Source organism: Podarcis liolepis (assembly GCF_965112155.1).
Source record: "Podarcis liolepis genome assembly, chromosome: 17".
NCBI classification, from domain to species: Eukaryota; Metazoa; Chordata; class Lepidosauria; order Squamata; family Lacertidae; genus Podarcis; species Podarcis liolepis.
The window spans coordinates 36,256,948-36,275,322 of NC_139571.1; the positions used below are offsets into that span (position 1 = coordinate 36,256,948).

Here is an 18,375-nt window from a genome sequence, read left to right on the forward strand (position 1 = left end):
GGGATAAGGGACTTTCCCGCCAAATAGGGGATGGTTGACAGCTATGCCGTAGCGTCTGCGGGACCGTGAACCAGCTCAAGCCACAAAAACTTTGCCGATCCCTGATATATAGCATAGCTTCAGAAGGCAAAGCTTTTGTTCATCCAAGAGCTCTGTTTTGCGTTTGGCTGCACTGAAGCTTTCTTTGAGATAGCAGTTTGCAAATTCAATTGGCTTGAGCTCAGAAGTCACACTTGGTGTTGCTTTCCCTTTTGGAATCGGTCAGAAGCATGCCTCTCTCACTGCCAAGGAGTGAGAAATGCTTTCACAGGAAGAGGCACCCTCAGAGCCCATGCATACAGTGGTGGTTCTGACAGTGAAATCAGTGTGCAAATCCAAACAGAGGGTCTTACGACACAAGAAAGTTTAAGAATTTCTGTACATAATTTAATCCACCCTCACCTTCTTTTTTCTTTCTCCTCCTGTGATGAGGCTGCATTTTAGTATTTTAATGTTTCAATATTTTAATGTTGTATTTTAATCTTGTTTTTAAGTTGTATTCATTCAGCTTGTTTTTATTATTGCTTGTTAGCCGCCCTGAGCCCGGCCTTGGCTGGGGAGGGCGGGGTATAAATAAAAATGATTATTATTATTCTGTTGTGCCCTGTGCTCACACATTATTCTTTGAGTGCTAAAGGTTCTGTTCTGCTCTTAAGAGAAGGTCTTGAGCAGAACTGTCAATTTCTCCACTAGCAGATTCCATAGAGGGGAGGGGGTATCCTACTTTTCAGCCCTGCATCTGTTTCAGCAAGGTGCTCCCTATGTTTTTATTGAGAGGCCCTGTGCCTTGTGCCTGAAACCCCCTGGCCTAGAGGTCAAAGTGTCTATATATACGTGAACACCCACAGACTCTTCCACTTTCTCATTGTTCCAAGATTGTGATTGCCTTTTTCTAACGGATGCATCTTGCCTTTCTTACAGGCTTGAAAAAACCTCACACAAGGTTGGATTCCTTCAAGACTTTGCCACAGCCTCTATCACACATCTGCTCTTTTAGAAGTAAAGTAAAAATACTGAGTAATAATAATGTTTTCCTCTTCTATGCTGTATAAAATTGTAAGGAAGAGTGCGAATTCTAAAAAGCATGGCTGAACATCTGTTTGAAAAAGTTATTTTCAAACAAAGCAACAAAGAGAACCAAGTATTTTTATACTAAGCATTTTAAGTAGAAAGATCTTACGCTGGGTTGGATCACTGATTACATTCTTGACTTTTTGAATGCGTGTAATTGAAATTTCTCTTTCCTTGTCCTTTTAAGCTGCATGTTCAAGGCATGTTTTTAAATCTTGTTCAAATTTTTAAAAAGTGTATTGTTAAATTGTATAGACTCTCTGGCTATCCTGACGGGGAGCCTGAGAGGATGTGTGTTGAACATATGAAGTATTCCTGTGGTACGTGCTTCTCCCAGTTGTGCCAAATTATATCAAGCAAGACAATCAGATATGCAAATGTCTTTGTAACTTTGGGATATATTACCGTGTGCTGAACAGTATACTGGCAGTTCTGACAGCTGGTTTATGCTGTATTTTATCTGTGGTCACATATTTTGATATAAAACTATATGGGGGAGGTGTGCTTTTTTTCTATGGCTTTCTACTGTGCACTAAGACCATTTTCATAATTATGACAGCTAGAAAAAGTGCAGTCATCACAATAAAATGACTGCAGCTACCTCTGCATACTGTATTCATTCAGACACATAGTTCCCAACATGCCGTTGTGTAACCAGTAGGATTCCTTGGTAAAAGAGCAAAGGAAAAGCATCTAGTTGGGCTATGGAAACCAGTCTTGAATGGCAGAGCCACGGAGGAAATGTCTTCTGTAAAGTAGGTTCATAGCATTCCTAGTCTACTTGTTTTAAAAGAAATAAGGGTACATTTGCATGCCTTTGCAGGAAGGATTGGTTCTGCTAAGGCGGTGGTGGTTGTTAGCCGGTAATGCTGCTGTCTGTGAAGCTGACTGAAACATTGAGCAGTAAAGCTTAAGTTCATTTCATGCCATTATCCCATATGCATGCAGAAAACCAAAGGCCTTCTCTTTCACTGGATCCGGATCTAAGGCTCTTCTTCTGTACAGATTTTCTAGGCAGTGCCAAACTTGGATACAACAGTTGACCTTCCAATGTCTCCACTAATATCCTCCATTGTGTGCAAGGCTGCCAGTTTGTGTGAAACTCACATAAAAAGAGCCAACTCGGTGCCATTGTTCTATTAGTTTGATGTCTGCCCTCTGTCTATACACAGACATTTCTGGGATAGAGGAATTCAGCAGCCCCTGTGTACCTACATTTGTATAAAGTGTTGCTCCACCAGTGCCAAGATGAATGCCAGGATCCCTTGAGGTATTGGGAGAGAGTACCAGCTTGATTTTGCACGTGATCGTTTCTCTCTTACTGAAGAGCTACTTGGATTGCTTGTGCCGTCAACTGGGGCGTGGACACAATGGATTCGATTAGTCATCTGCCTTCTCAAGCCTGATTCATGCCACCATTTTCAGGTGTGAAATGTGGGTTGAGTGAATGCAGCTTGTATGCTGTGTCCTCTGACCTGCTAATGAAGTTGGTTACATGATTTAGGCACCATTGGACAACCTGCCTGTAAATCAGTCAATCAGGATATCTGTCTATAGTGATGTAACAAAAACAGTTGCTTCACAAAAGGCAGAGAAGTAAAATAGAAAATTAGAATTGACCTTGTCGTCAAAAGATGATTATGTGAACCAGTCCCTCTGAGGACCATGATGATGTGGAGAGAAGGCCAGGGCTCCTGGATCATTTATTGGTGTAGAAGACAAAACTTTCAACAGATGAGTTTCCTTCTTTCCTGAATGATACGCTCCACATGCCAGATTCTTGCTTCCTATCCTCCTTTGCAATCTAGTCATGGTACAGCTATACAGTTACTTCCATAACAATACTGGTAGTTCTGACTAAACAAAGAAACTGTTTTAATATGGTTAAATCTTTCCAAATGGGCTTCCCCAAGTATTGTTAATTCTCCTGAGAACAAATGACTTCATTGTCTTAAAGAGAATGCAGTATTTTGCAGGGAATACAAGTGACAAATGTCAAGCAGTCGGAGGCTTTAAAATTGCAGGGGAAAGGGGGGGTAGGTAAAAACCTATTCTTAAAACTAAATGGAAGACTTGAGAACAGAATTAAAATGTGACAGCGGGTGGCTGAATAACAGAATTGTGTCAGACTTTGTCAGCAAAAACTTGATTTTTCCATATCTCCTCCTATTGGCAATAGCAGAAACAGAAGATGCTTCCAATTTATGGTTTTGTTTTTTAAAAAAAATGTTGTTAAAGGTACTTTTCTATTGTAATTTTCTAAAAATAAAGAAACAATGATTATAACTTATGCCTAAATAACAGTGGCCTCTGTTACAGTGTCTCCTTATCTGATTACCTGTTTGAGGAAATACAAGTTGCCTATGAGAATAAATTGCTTTCTAGGTGTGTTGATCCTGTGAGTGATCTCTGTGTGTGGTCAGGGTGTGTAACCTCTCATAGTATCAAGGAAACAGGATTTAAAACATCTCTGGCCTGGATCATGCAGGTATGTGCAATACATTGCCATCCTTTCACTTGGTAGTTCCCACATTCTGCAGTGTTGAGTAAACTGTTTTAAAAACTAATTATTTGAGCAGACACCAGGTAAGAATAAACCTAATTCTCAGGTCTGTGGTGGCTCATTTACACTTGCAAGTTATCATGCAAAGCATGGCACGTGCCAAAGGGAGAGATGTCCCTTTGTCAAGAATAATTCCAGTTCAGTTGTATTATTATTATTAAAATTATCATCTATACTTCACCCATCTGGCTGGGTTGCCCGGGCCACTCTGGGGGGCTTCCAAGCCACATAAATACATAACTTCCTGACACATGGCTGCCTTCTAAAAGTTGTCTTCAGCCCTCTGCCTGAAATAATCTCTTGTCCAGCTTCAAAGCATGAGGAATCCTGGATAATAAACAATTCTTGTCTCTCATCTCAGGTTTTTCTTGGAGTAACTGCTTATGTTAAACATGGTCCATCTTAGGCATGCAAAAGTAGCTGGAAATCCAGTTAGCATGAGCACAGATTGGGGAATGGTGCAAGATACTGAGAACAGGGTAACTACTTTTCAGACTCCTGCCATGAAAAAACAGTATGTTTATTATTCATTCAGATAGGTCTGATTAAGTCACTAAGGCTTGTATTGTTAAGATCTTTTATAAAGGAGCTCTTTAAATCAATGGAACTGAAGACACAACTATGGGTTATTGGATGGTCTTACCACTATTCTAAACTCTTTATCCAGATTTATATACATTGATGGCCAGTTGTTGGTTTTTTTTGGTGTATAAGAATTAATCATCTGCTTCAATATTTCTTGGCAATAAGGCTTGTGTGCTACAGAAACCAGGGCTATACAACCTATGAGCTCAACCCAAGCAAATATTCAGCTGTTTTATCTCCCCATCCCCATATGCTCCCTGGTCACACATGTTGTAAACGAAGACTGCAATCCTGTATTTACTTACCTAGGAGTACCTATGTCTACTCAGAGGTATTGGGTGATCCTTTTAAGGCTTCTGGTCATGGCAAGGGCTATTTGGTGAAGCCAAGTAAAGGCAAATAGAACTCAGGCCCACTTAAAGTTCCCACTAAGAATGAAGGAGCCAAGATCATGAGAACAGCATCCTTAGAATGCCATGCTGTTAAAACACTTGGCCATCCACAAATGGAGAAATCATTATTTCCAGCAAAAATGTCAGGACTGCATTGCATGTTAATAAATTGGTGAAATGTTCACCACAGTCAAGGGGGAAGTGAGCATGGCTCATAGTACAGGGGGAAATGAATAACTTAAATGGAAAAGCCTACTGATAACTGGAGCTCATGGAAACAAATGAGTGCAGAATAGGCATCCAATAGATATGTGAAGCCACACAAAACCTGCTAAATAAGCAGGAATCGTCACAGGGCAGTATCCTAAGATCTGAAAACACCCAAACAGGGCTCTATGAACCACCACTTTGGATGAAATGAGCTGCAATGCACATGTGCAATGCTTGAGTCTCCATTATTAATCTCCATGTACAGTTAGTGTTCTGTGCCATGAGATATCAAAACTTGCATCACAGTTGTCACCAGCACTTCATCTTAGCCAGTGATACTTGTCTGTTGTCATAAATTTCTCTCAATAAGCAGTTAAGTGCCTGTTTCATTTTTACTTCATATTTTACTTTTATGCTTTTTTATTGCCTTTTTAAACTGAATAATGCCCTCGATAGTGGAGTTCTCCATCCTGTGTCGGAGTCAATATGCCTCTTGGATACCAATTACTGGGAATTGCAGGTGAGGAGGGTGTTGTTGCACTCAGGCCCTGTTTAGGGGTTTCCTATAGTCATCCGGCAACTGAGAACAGAATGCTAAACTCTTATTTCCTTTAATATATATATATAATAGTAAGTTATCTCCCCTATGCAGAAAAATCGCTCACCTCTACAATTTCCTTTCACCCCCTTTCATTCATGGTGGGCACCAGCATGATCTTATCAACTCAAGGCTCTCAACAGCTTTCTGCCTAGGTATCATTGTCAAACTATACTGCAGAATCATCAATAGGAAGCAGTGCCTGAATCTCTCATGAACTAGTCTGATTTTACATCTCTCAACCGTGAGACTTCATGGAGGCCACATTTAGTTTGGTGGGTCACAAATGCAGGAAGCCAGCCTAATGGAACTTGGAACAAGTCAATAGTGGTGCTGTGCTGGCATAGCTGAAGTCAACCACCTCATCTCCCACCTTCCAACACACCTATTTCACTCCCTTGATGTGTTGCAGATGTTACATAAGCTCCCCTCCTAAAGCAGTTTAAGAGGCTGGGAGCTAGCTGAGGAATGAGCATTCCTTACACATACGCCACTTCCTTCTCTCAGGAGTGAATTTTCTCTTCCCATCTTAATAATAGTTACTGTTAATAAAACTTCCAATTTCTCGCTTCTGAAACCAAGAGGTAACCTGTTGTACCAGGCACTGCTAATAGTAGAAAGAAGAATTCTAACTTGACTGAAGGCATCTGTTGGTGAAAAACACCTATTTTTAATCAAGCCAAGGATATGCCTGCTGCTAGTCTCTAGGCAACAGCACACCAAGGAATCTGATCCAGCATATTAGCAGCTACCTCCGTGTGAGCCATGCAGCTGTAAGTAATTGGATGTCACTGCCATCACTATCTCCATGGTTATCCCTAACCTCGAATCCCTTTCCATCAGCAAGCAGCAAGAGCTTGCCACTCCCCTGTGTCATACCACCATCTGCCTGCACTTATAGAAAGTGACAGGGAAAGCCAAATGGGCATTCTTTACACAATTTGTCTAAGCTCACTTGCCTTTTTCTCCTCCGTTCTCTAAAAGCCTGGAAGGATTGTGATGAATTATAGATCAAATGCATTACAAACTACTTCATGTCAGTTCTCTCAGGCAACCATGCAAAATCCTGCTGCTACTTCCTTTTTATTCTGTTTCCCCCCCCCCTTCCCTTGCCTATAGTTATAAATATCAGGGGAGGAAATAAAATTACCCTTCTGTTACACCAATTTGTAGAGCAGCATCAAACAGATCTGTATTTGTATTGCCAACCCAATACACTTCCAAAATCACACTCTCAATTTGGGATGCCTAAGCTTTTAAGGGTGGCTAGGGACAGACAGCAAGTTGAATGTATGATTGGTTGTAGACCTCTAGGCCCAGTTCTTAACATTCAAAGCTAATTGGATTGGGCCCTTGGACCTTGAAGAATATATGCCGGATACAAGCCTCTCCTTTACCGTAAGTTCATTTGAAGAGGCATTACTGCATGTGACAATTCCTTATCTAAGGTCAGAACTGGCAGTGGCACTATCCTCAATCTCAACTGCAAACACCATTGCAAGAACAGAGTCTTTGCCTCACTGTCTTGCAGGTTTTCTAGATTGGGACACACACACTTTATTCATTTTAATTATGTAAATTAGGGCGGAGGATTAAGCAAAATGCTCTTACCTTCATTTATTTCTGTTTCCCACACAGCCAACAGGCAGAAAAGGCAAGATGTTCCTGATCACTCCATAACTGCTGTAGGTCAGATGATTAGGTAGAGAAGAGACCAAGCTCTTCTGAGAAATAATTCAGTTTTAAACTGCAAATAATACAGAGCTAAGGAACAGACTTTCATTAAATTAGTATATTGGTTGTCAAAACAGGAGGATGCCTGCTCTCTGAAGAGTGTACAAAATTGCTAGAGAAGGCAAGAATACCTGATTCCTCACCTTCCGTACACACAGTTTTTATTTGAGTCCTGAGGTGGATCAATGATTTTTTTAGAAAAAGAAAAAGAATGCCACCATGTCCCATTCTTTTTGCAGTACAGTTAAGATGGAAGGAGGAGGCTGGAGCTTGAGCCATGAAGCTCTCCAGGTGATTTTGGCCCAGTCAGTCTCTTAGCCCAACCTATCTCGCAGGTTTGTTATGTGGATAAAATAAGGATAAGAAGAACCATAATTCTTCACACTGAGCTCCTTGGAGGAAATGTAAGATATAAATGTAGGAAACAAATAAAAAGACGTAAAAACCTATTATTAGCATGGATATAGCATGCTAGACAAAATGATTTTGGGGACTGGTTTTGCCTGGCATATGAGATGCAGCTTTCCAACACAGGCTGAACTGTATAAATGACTCAACCCAGTAAACTGCTTACCCTCCATAATCTGAGTGGAGCTGCTGGCACAGGTGACCAATTGAAACTCTGTACTAAAAATTAATGGAGGTTTCCAGGGTCTTTGTGAAATAATAAATAAGGAGAATGACCCATGAAAACAATACGTTGTGAACATGGAGGACCATTTTAAATTGTATCCTAACACTTCCACCCCCACTCATTTTTATTTCCGCAAGATAGAAAGCATCAGCTTTTATTGTAGTTCAGTTAACAGGCAAGAAAATTTACCCCAAAAGAAATGCCTTGTCTTTCTAGTATTTTATTATAAACATGTTTCCTTGAGAGATAAAACAAACACTCCATTTTATCTCTAAGTCAACCCCGATGAATAAAAGAAAATACCCACGGAACCTCCAAAAAATTCAAAGAAGACTTAAATGGTGAATACGAACCTTGGCACTACATGCTGAATATATTTAACTCCAATACCAGAGGTCTATTGACAGTGAACAGCTCTGATCCAAGTTCATATTAGCCAATAAGATAAATATAGATGAACAGTTCATCCTTTATCTCAAGAGCTGGTTCTTCTCGGCTGCTGCAGGACTGGGAGGGGGTAGAACCACTTAACATTATACACAGGACACTCGTCCCTCAGAGCTACTGAGCATCTGCATCAAAGCTCACAACTGTTCCTTCCAGAAGGTCCTCTACTTGCCCGGAACCACATCAGAGTAATCCTTCAAAACTCCAGCCAAATGGTCATTGTGAGTCTTGAACCTCCGTTTCTTCTGAGAAGCAGGCTTCTTTCTCCTTTGAATTGGAGCCTAAAAGGAAAAATAAGGAATAATCATAATCCTGTTAAAACATTTTCTGCAAACAGCCTTGCAGGATCAGACCAAAAGCCTATCTAACCCAGCATCCTCTCTTGCCAGCAGTGGCCAGATGGCGACCTCTAAGAAGCTCACAAACAGGGCATGACAGTAATACTTATCTCTGATGGATGCCCTGGCTCCTGATAACCAGAAACATAATCACTGAACATGACATTTTCTTTTTACCTATCATGGCTAATGGAAGTTGAAATATCAATTCTCCATGAATTTGATTGCCTGAGAAACACACCAACACTAAACCATGACTTAGTGCAGGAGTGGGGAACTTCTGGACTGCAGACCAATCGTGGCTCTCCAGGCTACCCCCTATTTGGCTGTGGAGGCCATTTTGGGGGAGTCGCACCCACACCACCCCTGATGTCATACATCAGCTAGTGGGCGGGTGGGACCGCGTCTTCAAATTCCCTGCACTTCTTCAGACCTCCGTGATTTGAAGGAAAAGTGCTAAGGGGAGGGGATGCATGAAGGTGTGCTGAGAGGTGGTACAAGTGTGTGCTCTGCTCCAAGTTTATGAACACACTCCCTTCATTATTTCTCCTTTAAACCTCCATGTATGTACATGGTAACATAGTCATAATAAATGATTTTGAATAAAATGACCACTCTGTACATGGATGAAAGAAATGCTACATTTTGACCCGGGTATAGTGAAATAGGGAACAGCCTTGAAAAGTTCCCAGCACTAATCTTATAATCCAGCCTAACCCTAATGTCATGGCACCATGCAAAAAGAATGAAGTTTACTGAGTCCATAAAGGGATCAAATTGCTGTAACCATTTGCCAGATCTCAGGCAAGCATTCCTGGTAGGAGAAGGGCAAAGAGGCCTGGGGAGAAGAAGAGGAAGACAACTACCTCATTTATTAGTTGCAAGACAAATACTGATTGTTGTCCTGTAACCTGATTATTTTAAGGGTAATAAAGCATTAATTCTGTCCAGATTAAGTTCCCCTTAACTGACTCAACACTAGAGCAAAGCATGGAAAAATGGCAATATTCTTACTATTTTCTTTGGTCCAGCCTCCTGCATGGAAGAAATTCCCTGGCGTTTCAGATACTCTTCTATCTTCTCTTCATCCATGGAATCCACAGGAACACTCCTCCACAGTTTCTGAAATTCTAAAATGTCAAAATAAGAATACTTAATTTGACACAGAACTGGATAAACAAACAGGAAATGTTTCTCATTGCATTCACAATTCAAAAGTTGCAGAGTTTTAAGCAGTGTGAAAAACTGCTTTGCCAGATTGTCAATGACACGGCAGACAAACCATAAGGTTTTAAATTACAGTAGTGAATTGAAAGGTCAATGATGAACACTCCTGGAAGCTGGTTAGAGGGTCACTTCAGCACAACTGCTTTCAGAAAAGTCTCCCAACCTTTTCGGGATTTCTTTTTCCTTATAAGAAATGCATATGCACTTAGGCTTAGTGAGTATCAGTTCAGTACATTCTAATGATTGGTACCATACGTTTTTCTTTAATGTACGTGTTCTTAAAACTAGACAGCTGCTGCACCAGCATTTCCTCCCACTGACTTCCCAGTAACTTCAAGTGAAAGGTAAATGATGTGAAGCCATTGCATTTGGTGCCTCCACATCTCCCACAATGAGGTGGAGTGGAGGCAGAGCGCACTGTTCTCATGTGTTTTCCTTCCGTAGGTACAGCAGGGGAGAGATGGGTTGGCAGCAGACACACGTTTCCTATAACAACTAGTTTGAGCCTAAAGGAACTGATTAACAAATCAAAAGATACATCATGCTTCTATCCAAGTCTCATTAGTGTGTTTTTTTAACACACTTTTAAAACCAAAAAGCTATCTTGGCCTATGGGTCACAGAAAATGAAGAAGAGGCCCAAAGCTTCAAAGAGCAGCAACGGTCTGATAACCTGCATGCAACCTGCTTCTATATATCGTTTTAAGTGCTTTCCTGGAATGCCTTTATCAAGGCTGTGACTGGTACAATTCCACTTCCCTTCATTCCATGGTAATTAACTTCGATAGTGCCTGTCAACAGACCCAGTGCACAACCCATCAATAAAACCCTAAAACATGAGTCAGAAACCATTTCAGGTATTCCCACATATACCAAGCATTCATGTTTTTGATGTGATGCTAACCAAGGAAATCCTCTGTGACTTTTCCTCCTTTAGATTTAATATGAAAGAAATGGAACTGGTTGGAGATTAACAAACTGAGGCTTAATCGAGAAAAGGCAGCAGTACTCAGCAGTGTAGGGGGGGTGTCTTCCGGGGCAATTACCCTGGGCGCATTGAGGGGTGCTGCTGACACTGCCCTCCTTGAGCAAGCCCTGCGCCCGTGTCACTTTGGTGGCTGGTGTCAGGAGGCTCCTTTGCCTTCCGTGCCCGGCCCCTGGTGAGGGCACACGTGTCTGACCCAGAGTACTGTTGCTTAAGGTTTCTGTTGATCTTGGATCAGCTGTACAACCTGTACTTGATGGGGCTACACTCCCCCTTAGTGATCAAGTTAGTAGCTAAGGGGAGCAGCCGTAAGCTCAGCAGCTCTGCCTGGTGAATCAGCCAATCAGTATGTGAATGTTTGTGTAACTGAGGTGACTGTGAGACATGTGAACGGAGTGTGCAAGTAGTTTACAGAGTGTATTAAACTGAGTAAGGAAAAGGTAGAAGAGAAAGTATTTGAAATGAATACATTTTCAAGTTTTTGCATTTCTTCACTTGTTTTATATTATTTTGATCAGCAATCTTGGGCTGAGAGGAGTGTGGTAGGTTTTGCACACCCAAACAGTTGCAGAGATTTTGTAAACACAAAGACGGGCATTATGTGGGATGAGATGGATGACCTCATGAGCTGGCATAATAAAAATGAAATTCAACAATGCACTGTATAAGGTCTCACAGCTGCTAAGACAGTAAATGCAATTCTTGTGTTTGCTGAGACATTTGTAATATAGGAAATGAAATACTGGTATTCTGGGCATTGAAAAAGAAACAGGGAACAAGCCTACCAGAAGACAGAACTCTTACAACTCAGAAATACAGCATTGTTGAAAACACTTGAATAACTTTGCCTAAAAAAAAAGAAGCACTTCCATAAAACATATTAACATGATCTGGGAGAGGACAGATCACAGATCATAACATGGAATAATGAATTAAAAACCTTTGGGACACTTATGCAAAAATCTAACCTTCCTCCTGTAGCCGCCTAGCAATTCTGAGAATTCAAGCAAAATCTTGCCCAGATGCACTGAGTGCAACCATATCATCTGCAAACAGCATACCTTCACATTTGAGAAAACTCAATTAAGTGCTTATACACATTAATATGTCACACATTAAGCCTCAATCTAAACCCAATTAGACACAAGCGGAACAAAGAAATAGAAGCCCACCTAACACCTGCACAGTGGGGAAAAGTCCTATGTACAGTGGCATTAACCTATTCACCCATGACATTGGACTGAGATTACACCCATGGATGACTGCTGGAGAAGTAAGCAGCCCACCTAACCCACCAACTATGGAGCTACCCAATAATCAAACCCTCCTGGGAATGGAATTAATTTGGTCCTGGCCAAATTCCTGATAATAGGAGGTACCAACATCCTAATCAGCTACATACCTGGGGATTATTGAAAATACAGAAAAGATGGTTCCACTAAGTCACACAGGCAGCAAAATGCATAACCCTCCAACACTGAAAAGGCTGGATCACACCAAATATGGAAAACTGAATACAAGACCTCCTCTCCTACAGCTAGCTTGCCTGTGAGAAAATGCTGCTCTATAAACTACATAAAAAGTCTAGTTTCCAAGAGAATTGGGAGCACAGCTTTGGAACCTTTCACAGAAAAATACTCACAACCTGAAGAAGTGGGAGCACAACACAGGGATGGAAACTTCTCTAACTGAACAAGTGTTAATCTGGGGCCCCAAACATCACTGACATTTATTGGCCTATATCCATATCTGAACCTGTAAACCTGAACATTGTGTGTAACACACCAAACAACTGAATGTCAGAAATGGAAATGCTGTAACTGAAAAAGCACAAAAGCAAAGGGAGGAACAGTGGAGAACTGGGGGTAGAGGGGGCAGGGATAAGGGACTGTCTTGCTTTATTGTATTAACATGAAAACCCTAATAACAACAGAAATAATAAAAAAGGAATTCTGAGAAAGCCCTGCCTTCCCTAAAAAAGGCAGGAAGATGCATGCAGATCTAGAGAAAAGTCCCAGCTGTTCAGAAAATGCTTATTAGCCCTGATTTTCTGATTCCCAGAACCATACGCCCTCCTATCTATAAGGAGAAAATAGCTCACTACAAAGTTATCATTCACATGTGGCATTATATCAAGTAAGCACTAGTATTAAAGAATTGGGTATGCCAACTTGATATATATTTTGTAATGGTCTAAAACAGTGGTTCCCAATTGGTGGTCCATGAACCCCAAGGAGTCTGTGTAACCCACCCAGCAGGTTTGCAACACCACTCACATAACAAAAACTACTATACAGATATAAATATTTTCAAAAGTAGGGGGTTCATGGTCTGGCTTTTGAAAAACAGAGGGTCCACAGTACTGAGCTAATTGGGAACCACTGTTCTAAAATAAAGCCTGTAACAGGTTATCCTATGATAGCCGTTGCTGACTATTCATATCTGAAAGAAAAAGTATAGTATCTTTTTAGCAGAGTTTAAGCTTTAAAAAATCAGATAAATGATAAAATCACAGGTCACAAAAACACACTGTTAATGTACCATGACAGATTCCAAAACAAAATTTATACACAATTATTTCCATAACAGAGCAAACTACAAATGTGAGATTATGCTGCCATCTACAGATCACATTATGAAGACTCTAACCTTTCACAAACATTTTACACAGCTATGCATTCATCCTATCATGTGATATTAAATTTAAAAATTAAGCTAACAATTACAATTTTGTTATCTTAAAATAAACATAAAGCCTTAAAAATCAACCATGTTTCAAATTACTGACACCCCAAATTGCAAAGGAATTGGGATTAAATAGACTGAACATCAGGTAGAAGTGCAACACTGACTATATTTAGATAATTCATAAATAAAATATGATAATGGTGATGACAATGCAGCACATAATGGACAAAAATGACATCATCATCAAACAGTACATAAAAATAGTACATTACTACATATGCCGGATGGCTTCTATGCTTTCTCTAAAGCATTCAGAAAACAGAACAATCCCACTTTATTCATAGCTTAGCTATATCTACAATTATTTTCTCTCATATTCTTCTAAAATAAATTTTTGAAGGAGAGAAAAAAGGCTTTATGAAAAGCCTACCAACCACTCCTATATTTAGGGAACAGTCTTATCATCTGCGTATTCCCAGCAGTTATCTGAAAACTTGCCCCTCTCCCAGGAGGTCCAATTTGGCCTGCAAGGCTATTTCCCCCAATGCACACACACACACACACACACACACACACCCCAGGTGGCATCACTGGTGATGTCCGCTGATGGACAGGAGGACAGGGTTTAATTCTACACTGGCTGCACAATCCTGTTCCCGTATTCCTCCCTTAAGATTGCCTTAACAAAAAATCCCAACCACTTTTAACTTTCCTCATAGAAGGTGTTCGAATCTCTTGATTATTGTTTTTTTTTCTGGAATATAGAATTTTTAAGTAATGGCTCATACTTGCCTCCTCTCAATTCGTTATTTCCTATGAATAAACTAACAAGTTTACATGTACCAGATTAATCTCTGCCTGCATGTTTCCCTTTCATAAGAGGACAGGGGGACTATGTGGCTGTATGCAAGGGAGCCTAAAAGGCCCTAGAGCAGTGTTTCCAAACCTTGGCTCGCCAGCTGTTTTTGGACTACAACTCCCATCATCCCTAACTAGCAGGATCAGTGGTCAGGGATGATGGGAATTGTAGTCCAGAAACAGCTGGAGACCCAAGGTTGGGAAACCCTGCCCTAGACCATGGTGCCTGCTTTCAAGGGTCTCCAACATCCAGCACACTGATAAGATTAGTGTGTTCAGTATTTTAGGCTCTGGAATTTATATATTAGATGTATTAGAATTCAGGTTCAAGTTGTACAACATCAGATGAAGTAAGACACGCGAGTGACATTTTAACATTTGACACCACAAGTGTGGCATCAGGTTTGGTGAACTCCAGCTCTCATCAGCCCCAGACAACGGCCACTTGTCTGTGATAATGAAAGTTGTAGTCTAGCAACATCTGCTGGACCAAATGTCTCACAGCCCAGTAACAAACTATTCTAAACCCATATCTAGAATATGCTTTCCCTAGACATACATATTTTTACAGATGTAATTAGAAAACCAACCTTCATCCACTGTAAACTGACAGCTCTTATCATTGTAGAAAAGAATTTTCTTCTTATCAGGACGTGTAACAAAGATGATCTGGTCCCCTAAAGCCTCAAATGTAAACACAGAAACATAAGTGTACTTAAGCACTGATAATTCCAGTACTTTTGAGATCCTCAACAACTGAATCTGTTAAGAGATATGGGTGGATGCTCAACACTGGAACGCAGTTAGAATAAATATGAGACGGATCCTTGCATTAATTTCACCTATGACATAAACAATTACCAAAATTTGCAAGCATTTTGTGAATGGGCAAAACATCTTGTAACTCACATAACATCAGATTTTTGAAAGATACAAATTATTTATCCCCACAGGATTCACTTTTATAAACAAGGGAAAGGTGAATAATCCTAAATTCTAATGTGTCTTATGGTTTGTTGACTTATGGTTGTAGAAGCAAGAGGAAGAACATTCTAATTCTAGTCACTAATTCAATGAATTATGAGGGGGAGTTAGCCCATCTCTATCATATATATTAATAAACAAAGCATACATATACATATATTCTGGAAAGCTGCTGGAAGCCAGCTTTTCACTCAGAATGTTACTGCTAGGTAAAAATCTAGCCGCAATGATCACATGAGCACACATAACTGCAGGCAGCTGTCAAAACACCTGTCATTAGGGTAAGAGCTGTTTGAAAGTATGCTCCCTCCATGAGAGGTCCAGAGGGTGGAAACACAAGAACGGGTCTTTTCTACAGTGGCTCCCCATTTGTGGAATGCTCTCCCCAAGAAGGCTCATTTGGCACCTTCATTGCATATCTTCAGGAGCCAGGCGAAAATATTTCTCAATGAACAGGCCTCTGGCGGATCTATGGCCTTTTAAATGTGTTGGGGGAGACAGTTATTGGTTTGTTTGTTTTTTATGTATTTTGTGTTCTCATGTTGTATTTTTATGCTGCAAAACACCCTGTGATCTTCGGAGAAAGGGTGGTATACAAATTTATTAATAATTAAATGTGTTCATGTTAATGGAATTTTCAGAAAAAGTGATTTATTAGGTGGTCCTCTAGGTGTTGTGTCGTAAGATGTTTGGAGTCTTTAAGATGGCAGGTGGTCTAAAATCAGTGATCTAAACAAATACCAAAATCTTTTGCCATGATTCAGTTACTTAATGTAGTTTTGTGAATAAAAGAGTGTGTATTAAGCTTTTGACTTAGCATTAAAAGCACTAACATGGTTCTTAAAAAGGAAGTCCAGAATTCAAAAGCATTCTCAACCACAAGTTGAACTGATGAGGACCCTAAGGAACTCACTCTCTGTCAGCATCAATTCCTCATTTGTAAAACTGGTATATTTAGGGTGGAATCCTATACAGACTTACCTGGGAGTAAGTCTCATTGAACTCCCCCCCCCCCCATCAACACTGCAAAGGCCCTTTTATACTGATTTGTAGCATGAGTAAGACAACGGCTATAATTCAGAGGGTTGACCTCTAATTTTTATTTTTATTTTAAATTCTACCAGAAGCTGTCCACAATGAATTGCCAAACTGTTCTTTGAACTCTGCAGTTCAAAAAGAAGGGTGGATGTTTTCCACCAGTTCGTTTAAAAAGAAAAAATGGTGCTGTGTACACTACTTTCTTCCATCTTCTCCTTTAAGCAGCGTTTGTAAGAACTCAGAGGAGCTGAAAGAACTTGGGGGAGGGGAGGGATTGTCGAGGCAGCTTCTGAGCATCTCTCAGAAAAAAAATAGATCCTTGCCCAGATAGTGCACACAAGTTGTTATGAACTGCGGCGTATTATTGAAAAGTAAAAGCAATTAACAAGTTTGCTTTTGCAGAATAAGAAAAACAAATTCCTAACATGAAACTAGGGAGTGTTGCTTACCTTTATGGCTTTCTGTGCATTAGGCAGTCCTTCTTCAATATCTTCTAGAAGTATTCCTCCTAGCCCTCGCTGGTCATGTTTATCCAAGAGCCGAAGCAGGGCCTTTTTATCTTTCAAATTGTACTTAGGTTTGAAAGCATATTTTCCATCTATAACATCTATTTTGGGATTGTTGACAAGGGCCTGTAACATAAATACATGTTTTCAGCTTTTTACAGAAGATGCCATGTATTTGCTTTGTATACATTTTGTTAAAACAGTAATTCCTAAATTATGTACCAGGAAATACTGCCTACCACAATAAAACTGCATATTGAAGAGCCACAATAAATTAAAGGCCCAAAGTAGGAACTTCATGTTGCATGCCTGTATTACTCACCTGATCAGCCTCTTTCCACCCAATGATTATGTGAATTGCATGATGTCTTGGCATCACGAGCAACTGGAATATTCAGTCACTGTCGGTGCAGAAATCAAGCAGAATTATGTGCCTGTCCAGGAGGCTGCCTGGTGTGTCTCTGAATGAGCCATCACTCTGCCCTTGCCACTTTCCAGGACTTCTTGAAGGAAAGTTATTCTGCAGTATCTCTGCTTCTCAGCATGGGTGTTGTGCAATATGAATTTGAGGTGGGTAGGACTGTGTCTGCTTGTAAACTCTAAAATATACTAGGAAAACACTCTCACCACTACCCCAATGAAATTGGCTCGGGGGGGGGGGTTGGGAGAACCCCTAGAACAGCTCGTGGGGGGGACGGGACACACACATGTTGTTTCATATGTCAAGCTGAATGGTTGAGTCTCTCAGAAAACTGTATCTTGGTAACTCACTCACGGGTAGGGATGGCTGAAGTGCTCATAAGCCTGGGGATGAAGGTGCTTGGCGATTGTCCCAGGAGACATTGACCTCTTTTGCCCAACTGTGGGAGCTCCCCTCCAAGCACCACTATTTTCCCTGCCCAAAGCAAGGCCCACTCTGGCCAAGTCAAATTGCTACTGAATAGTACTGATGGTGACCTGCAGACCCTGGTTCACTCAGAATGTCCCTGCTGGAAGAAGAGCATGAAGCTGAACAGCTTGCAAACTCTGTTGGAACCAATAGGGCAAGGCAGGTGTTTCAGAATAGGTGGGTGGAGGTGTGTTATATGGCAACAAGCCGCAGTTTTATTTTGCTAGCACATGTCTAGTCATGGATTCTATGAAGACTGGGGGCTTCAGGGTGCTCTTTTCCCCAAGAACAGATTATGTTTAGACTTTGCTAAACATTTAATTACTGTTTAAAAGTGATGGCATCTTGTACAGCCAAAGGGAAATATTATTAGAGTATGTGAAAGTAAAATATGCCTGCAATTGTAACATTTGAGAATCCACATTTAAATAAATGCAGATCTTTTAAGCTTTTATTACTATAAAGCACTCAACATTAAAACTATTCCACAATTAGCATACACACAATATGAACTGGAAATTTATGTTAACGAATGTATATGCTTTGAAGAGTGCCACACCTTTTTAAACGTGATGCATTCACATTAGATA

The 18,375-nt window shown here is 40.5% G+C and overlaps 2 protein-coding genes across 5 annotated transcripts in view; one reads left to right on the forward strand and one right to left on the reverse strand.

The window, feature by feature from the left end:
• RBPMS (RNA binding protein, mRNA processing factor) overlaps nt 1–3,400 on the forward strand; it is a 77,270-nt gene extending 73,870 nt beyond the window's left edge. Inside the window, exon 9 of the mRNA XM_083482004.1 lies at nt 961–3,400. The gene's annotated coding sequence lies outside the window, so the exon portion shown is untranslated. The remainder of the gene's footprint in view (nt 1–960) is intronic.
• Nucleotides 3,401–8,030: 4,630 nt separating this feature from the next.
• Nucleotides 8,031–18,375, reverse strand: part of GTF2E2 (general transcription factor IIE subunit 2) — a 34,063-nt gene continuing 23,718 nt past the window's right edge. For all 4 annotated transcript variants that reach the window (XM_083481956.1, XM_083481955.1, XM_083481957.1 and 1 more), the window contains 4 exons: nt 16,840–17,022; nt 14,959–15,052; nt 9,626–9,741; nt 8,031–8,554 (listed from right to left, as the gene is read on the reverse strand). In XM_083481956.1, the coding sequence (XP_083338082.1) occupies nt 8,438–8,554; nt 9,626–9,741; nt 14,959–15,052; nt 16,840–17,022 (510 nt within the window). In that variant the 3' untranslated portion in view covers nt 8,031–8,437. The remainder of the gene's footprint in view (nt 8,555–9,625; nt 9,742–14,958; nt 15,053–16,839; nt 17,023–18,375) is intronic.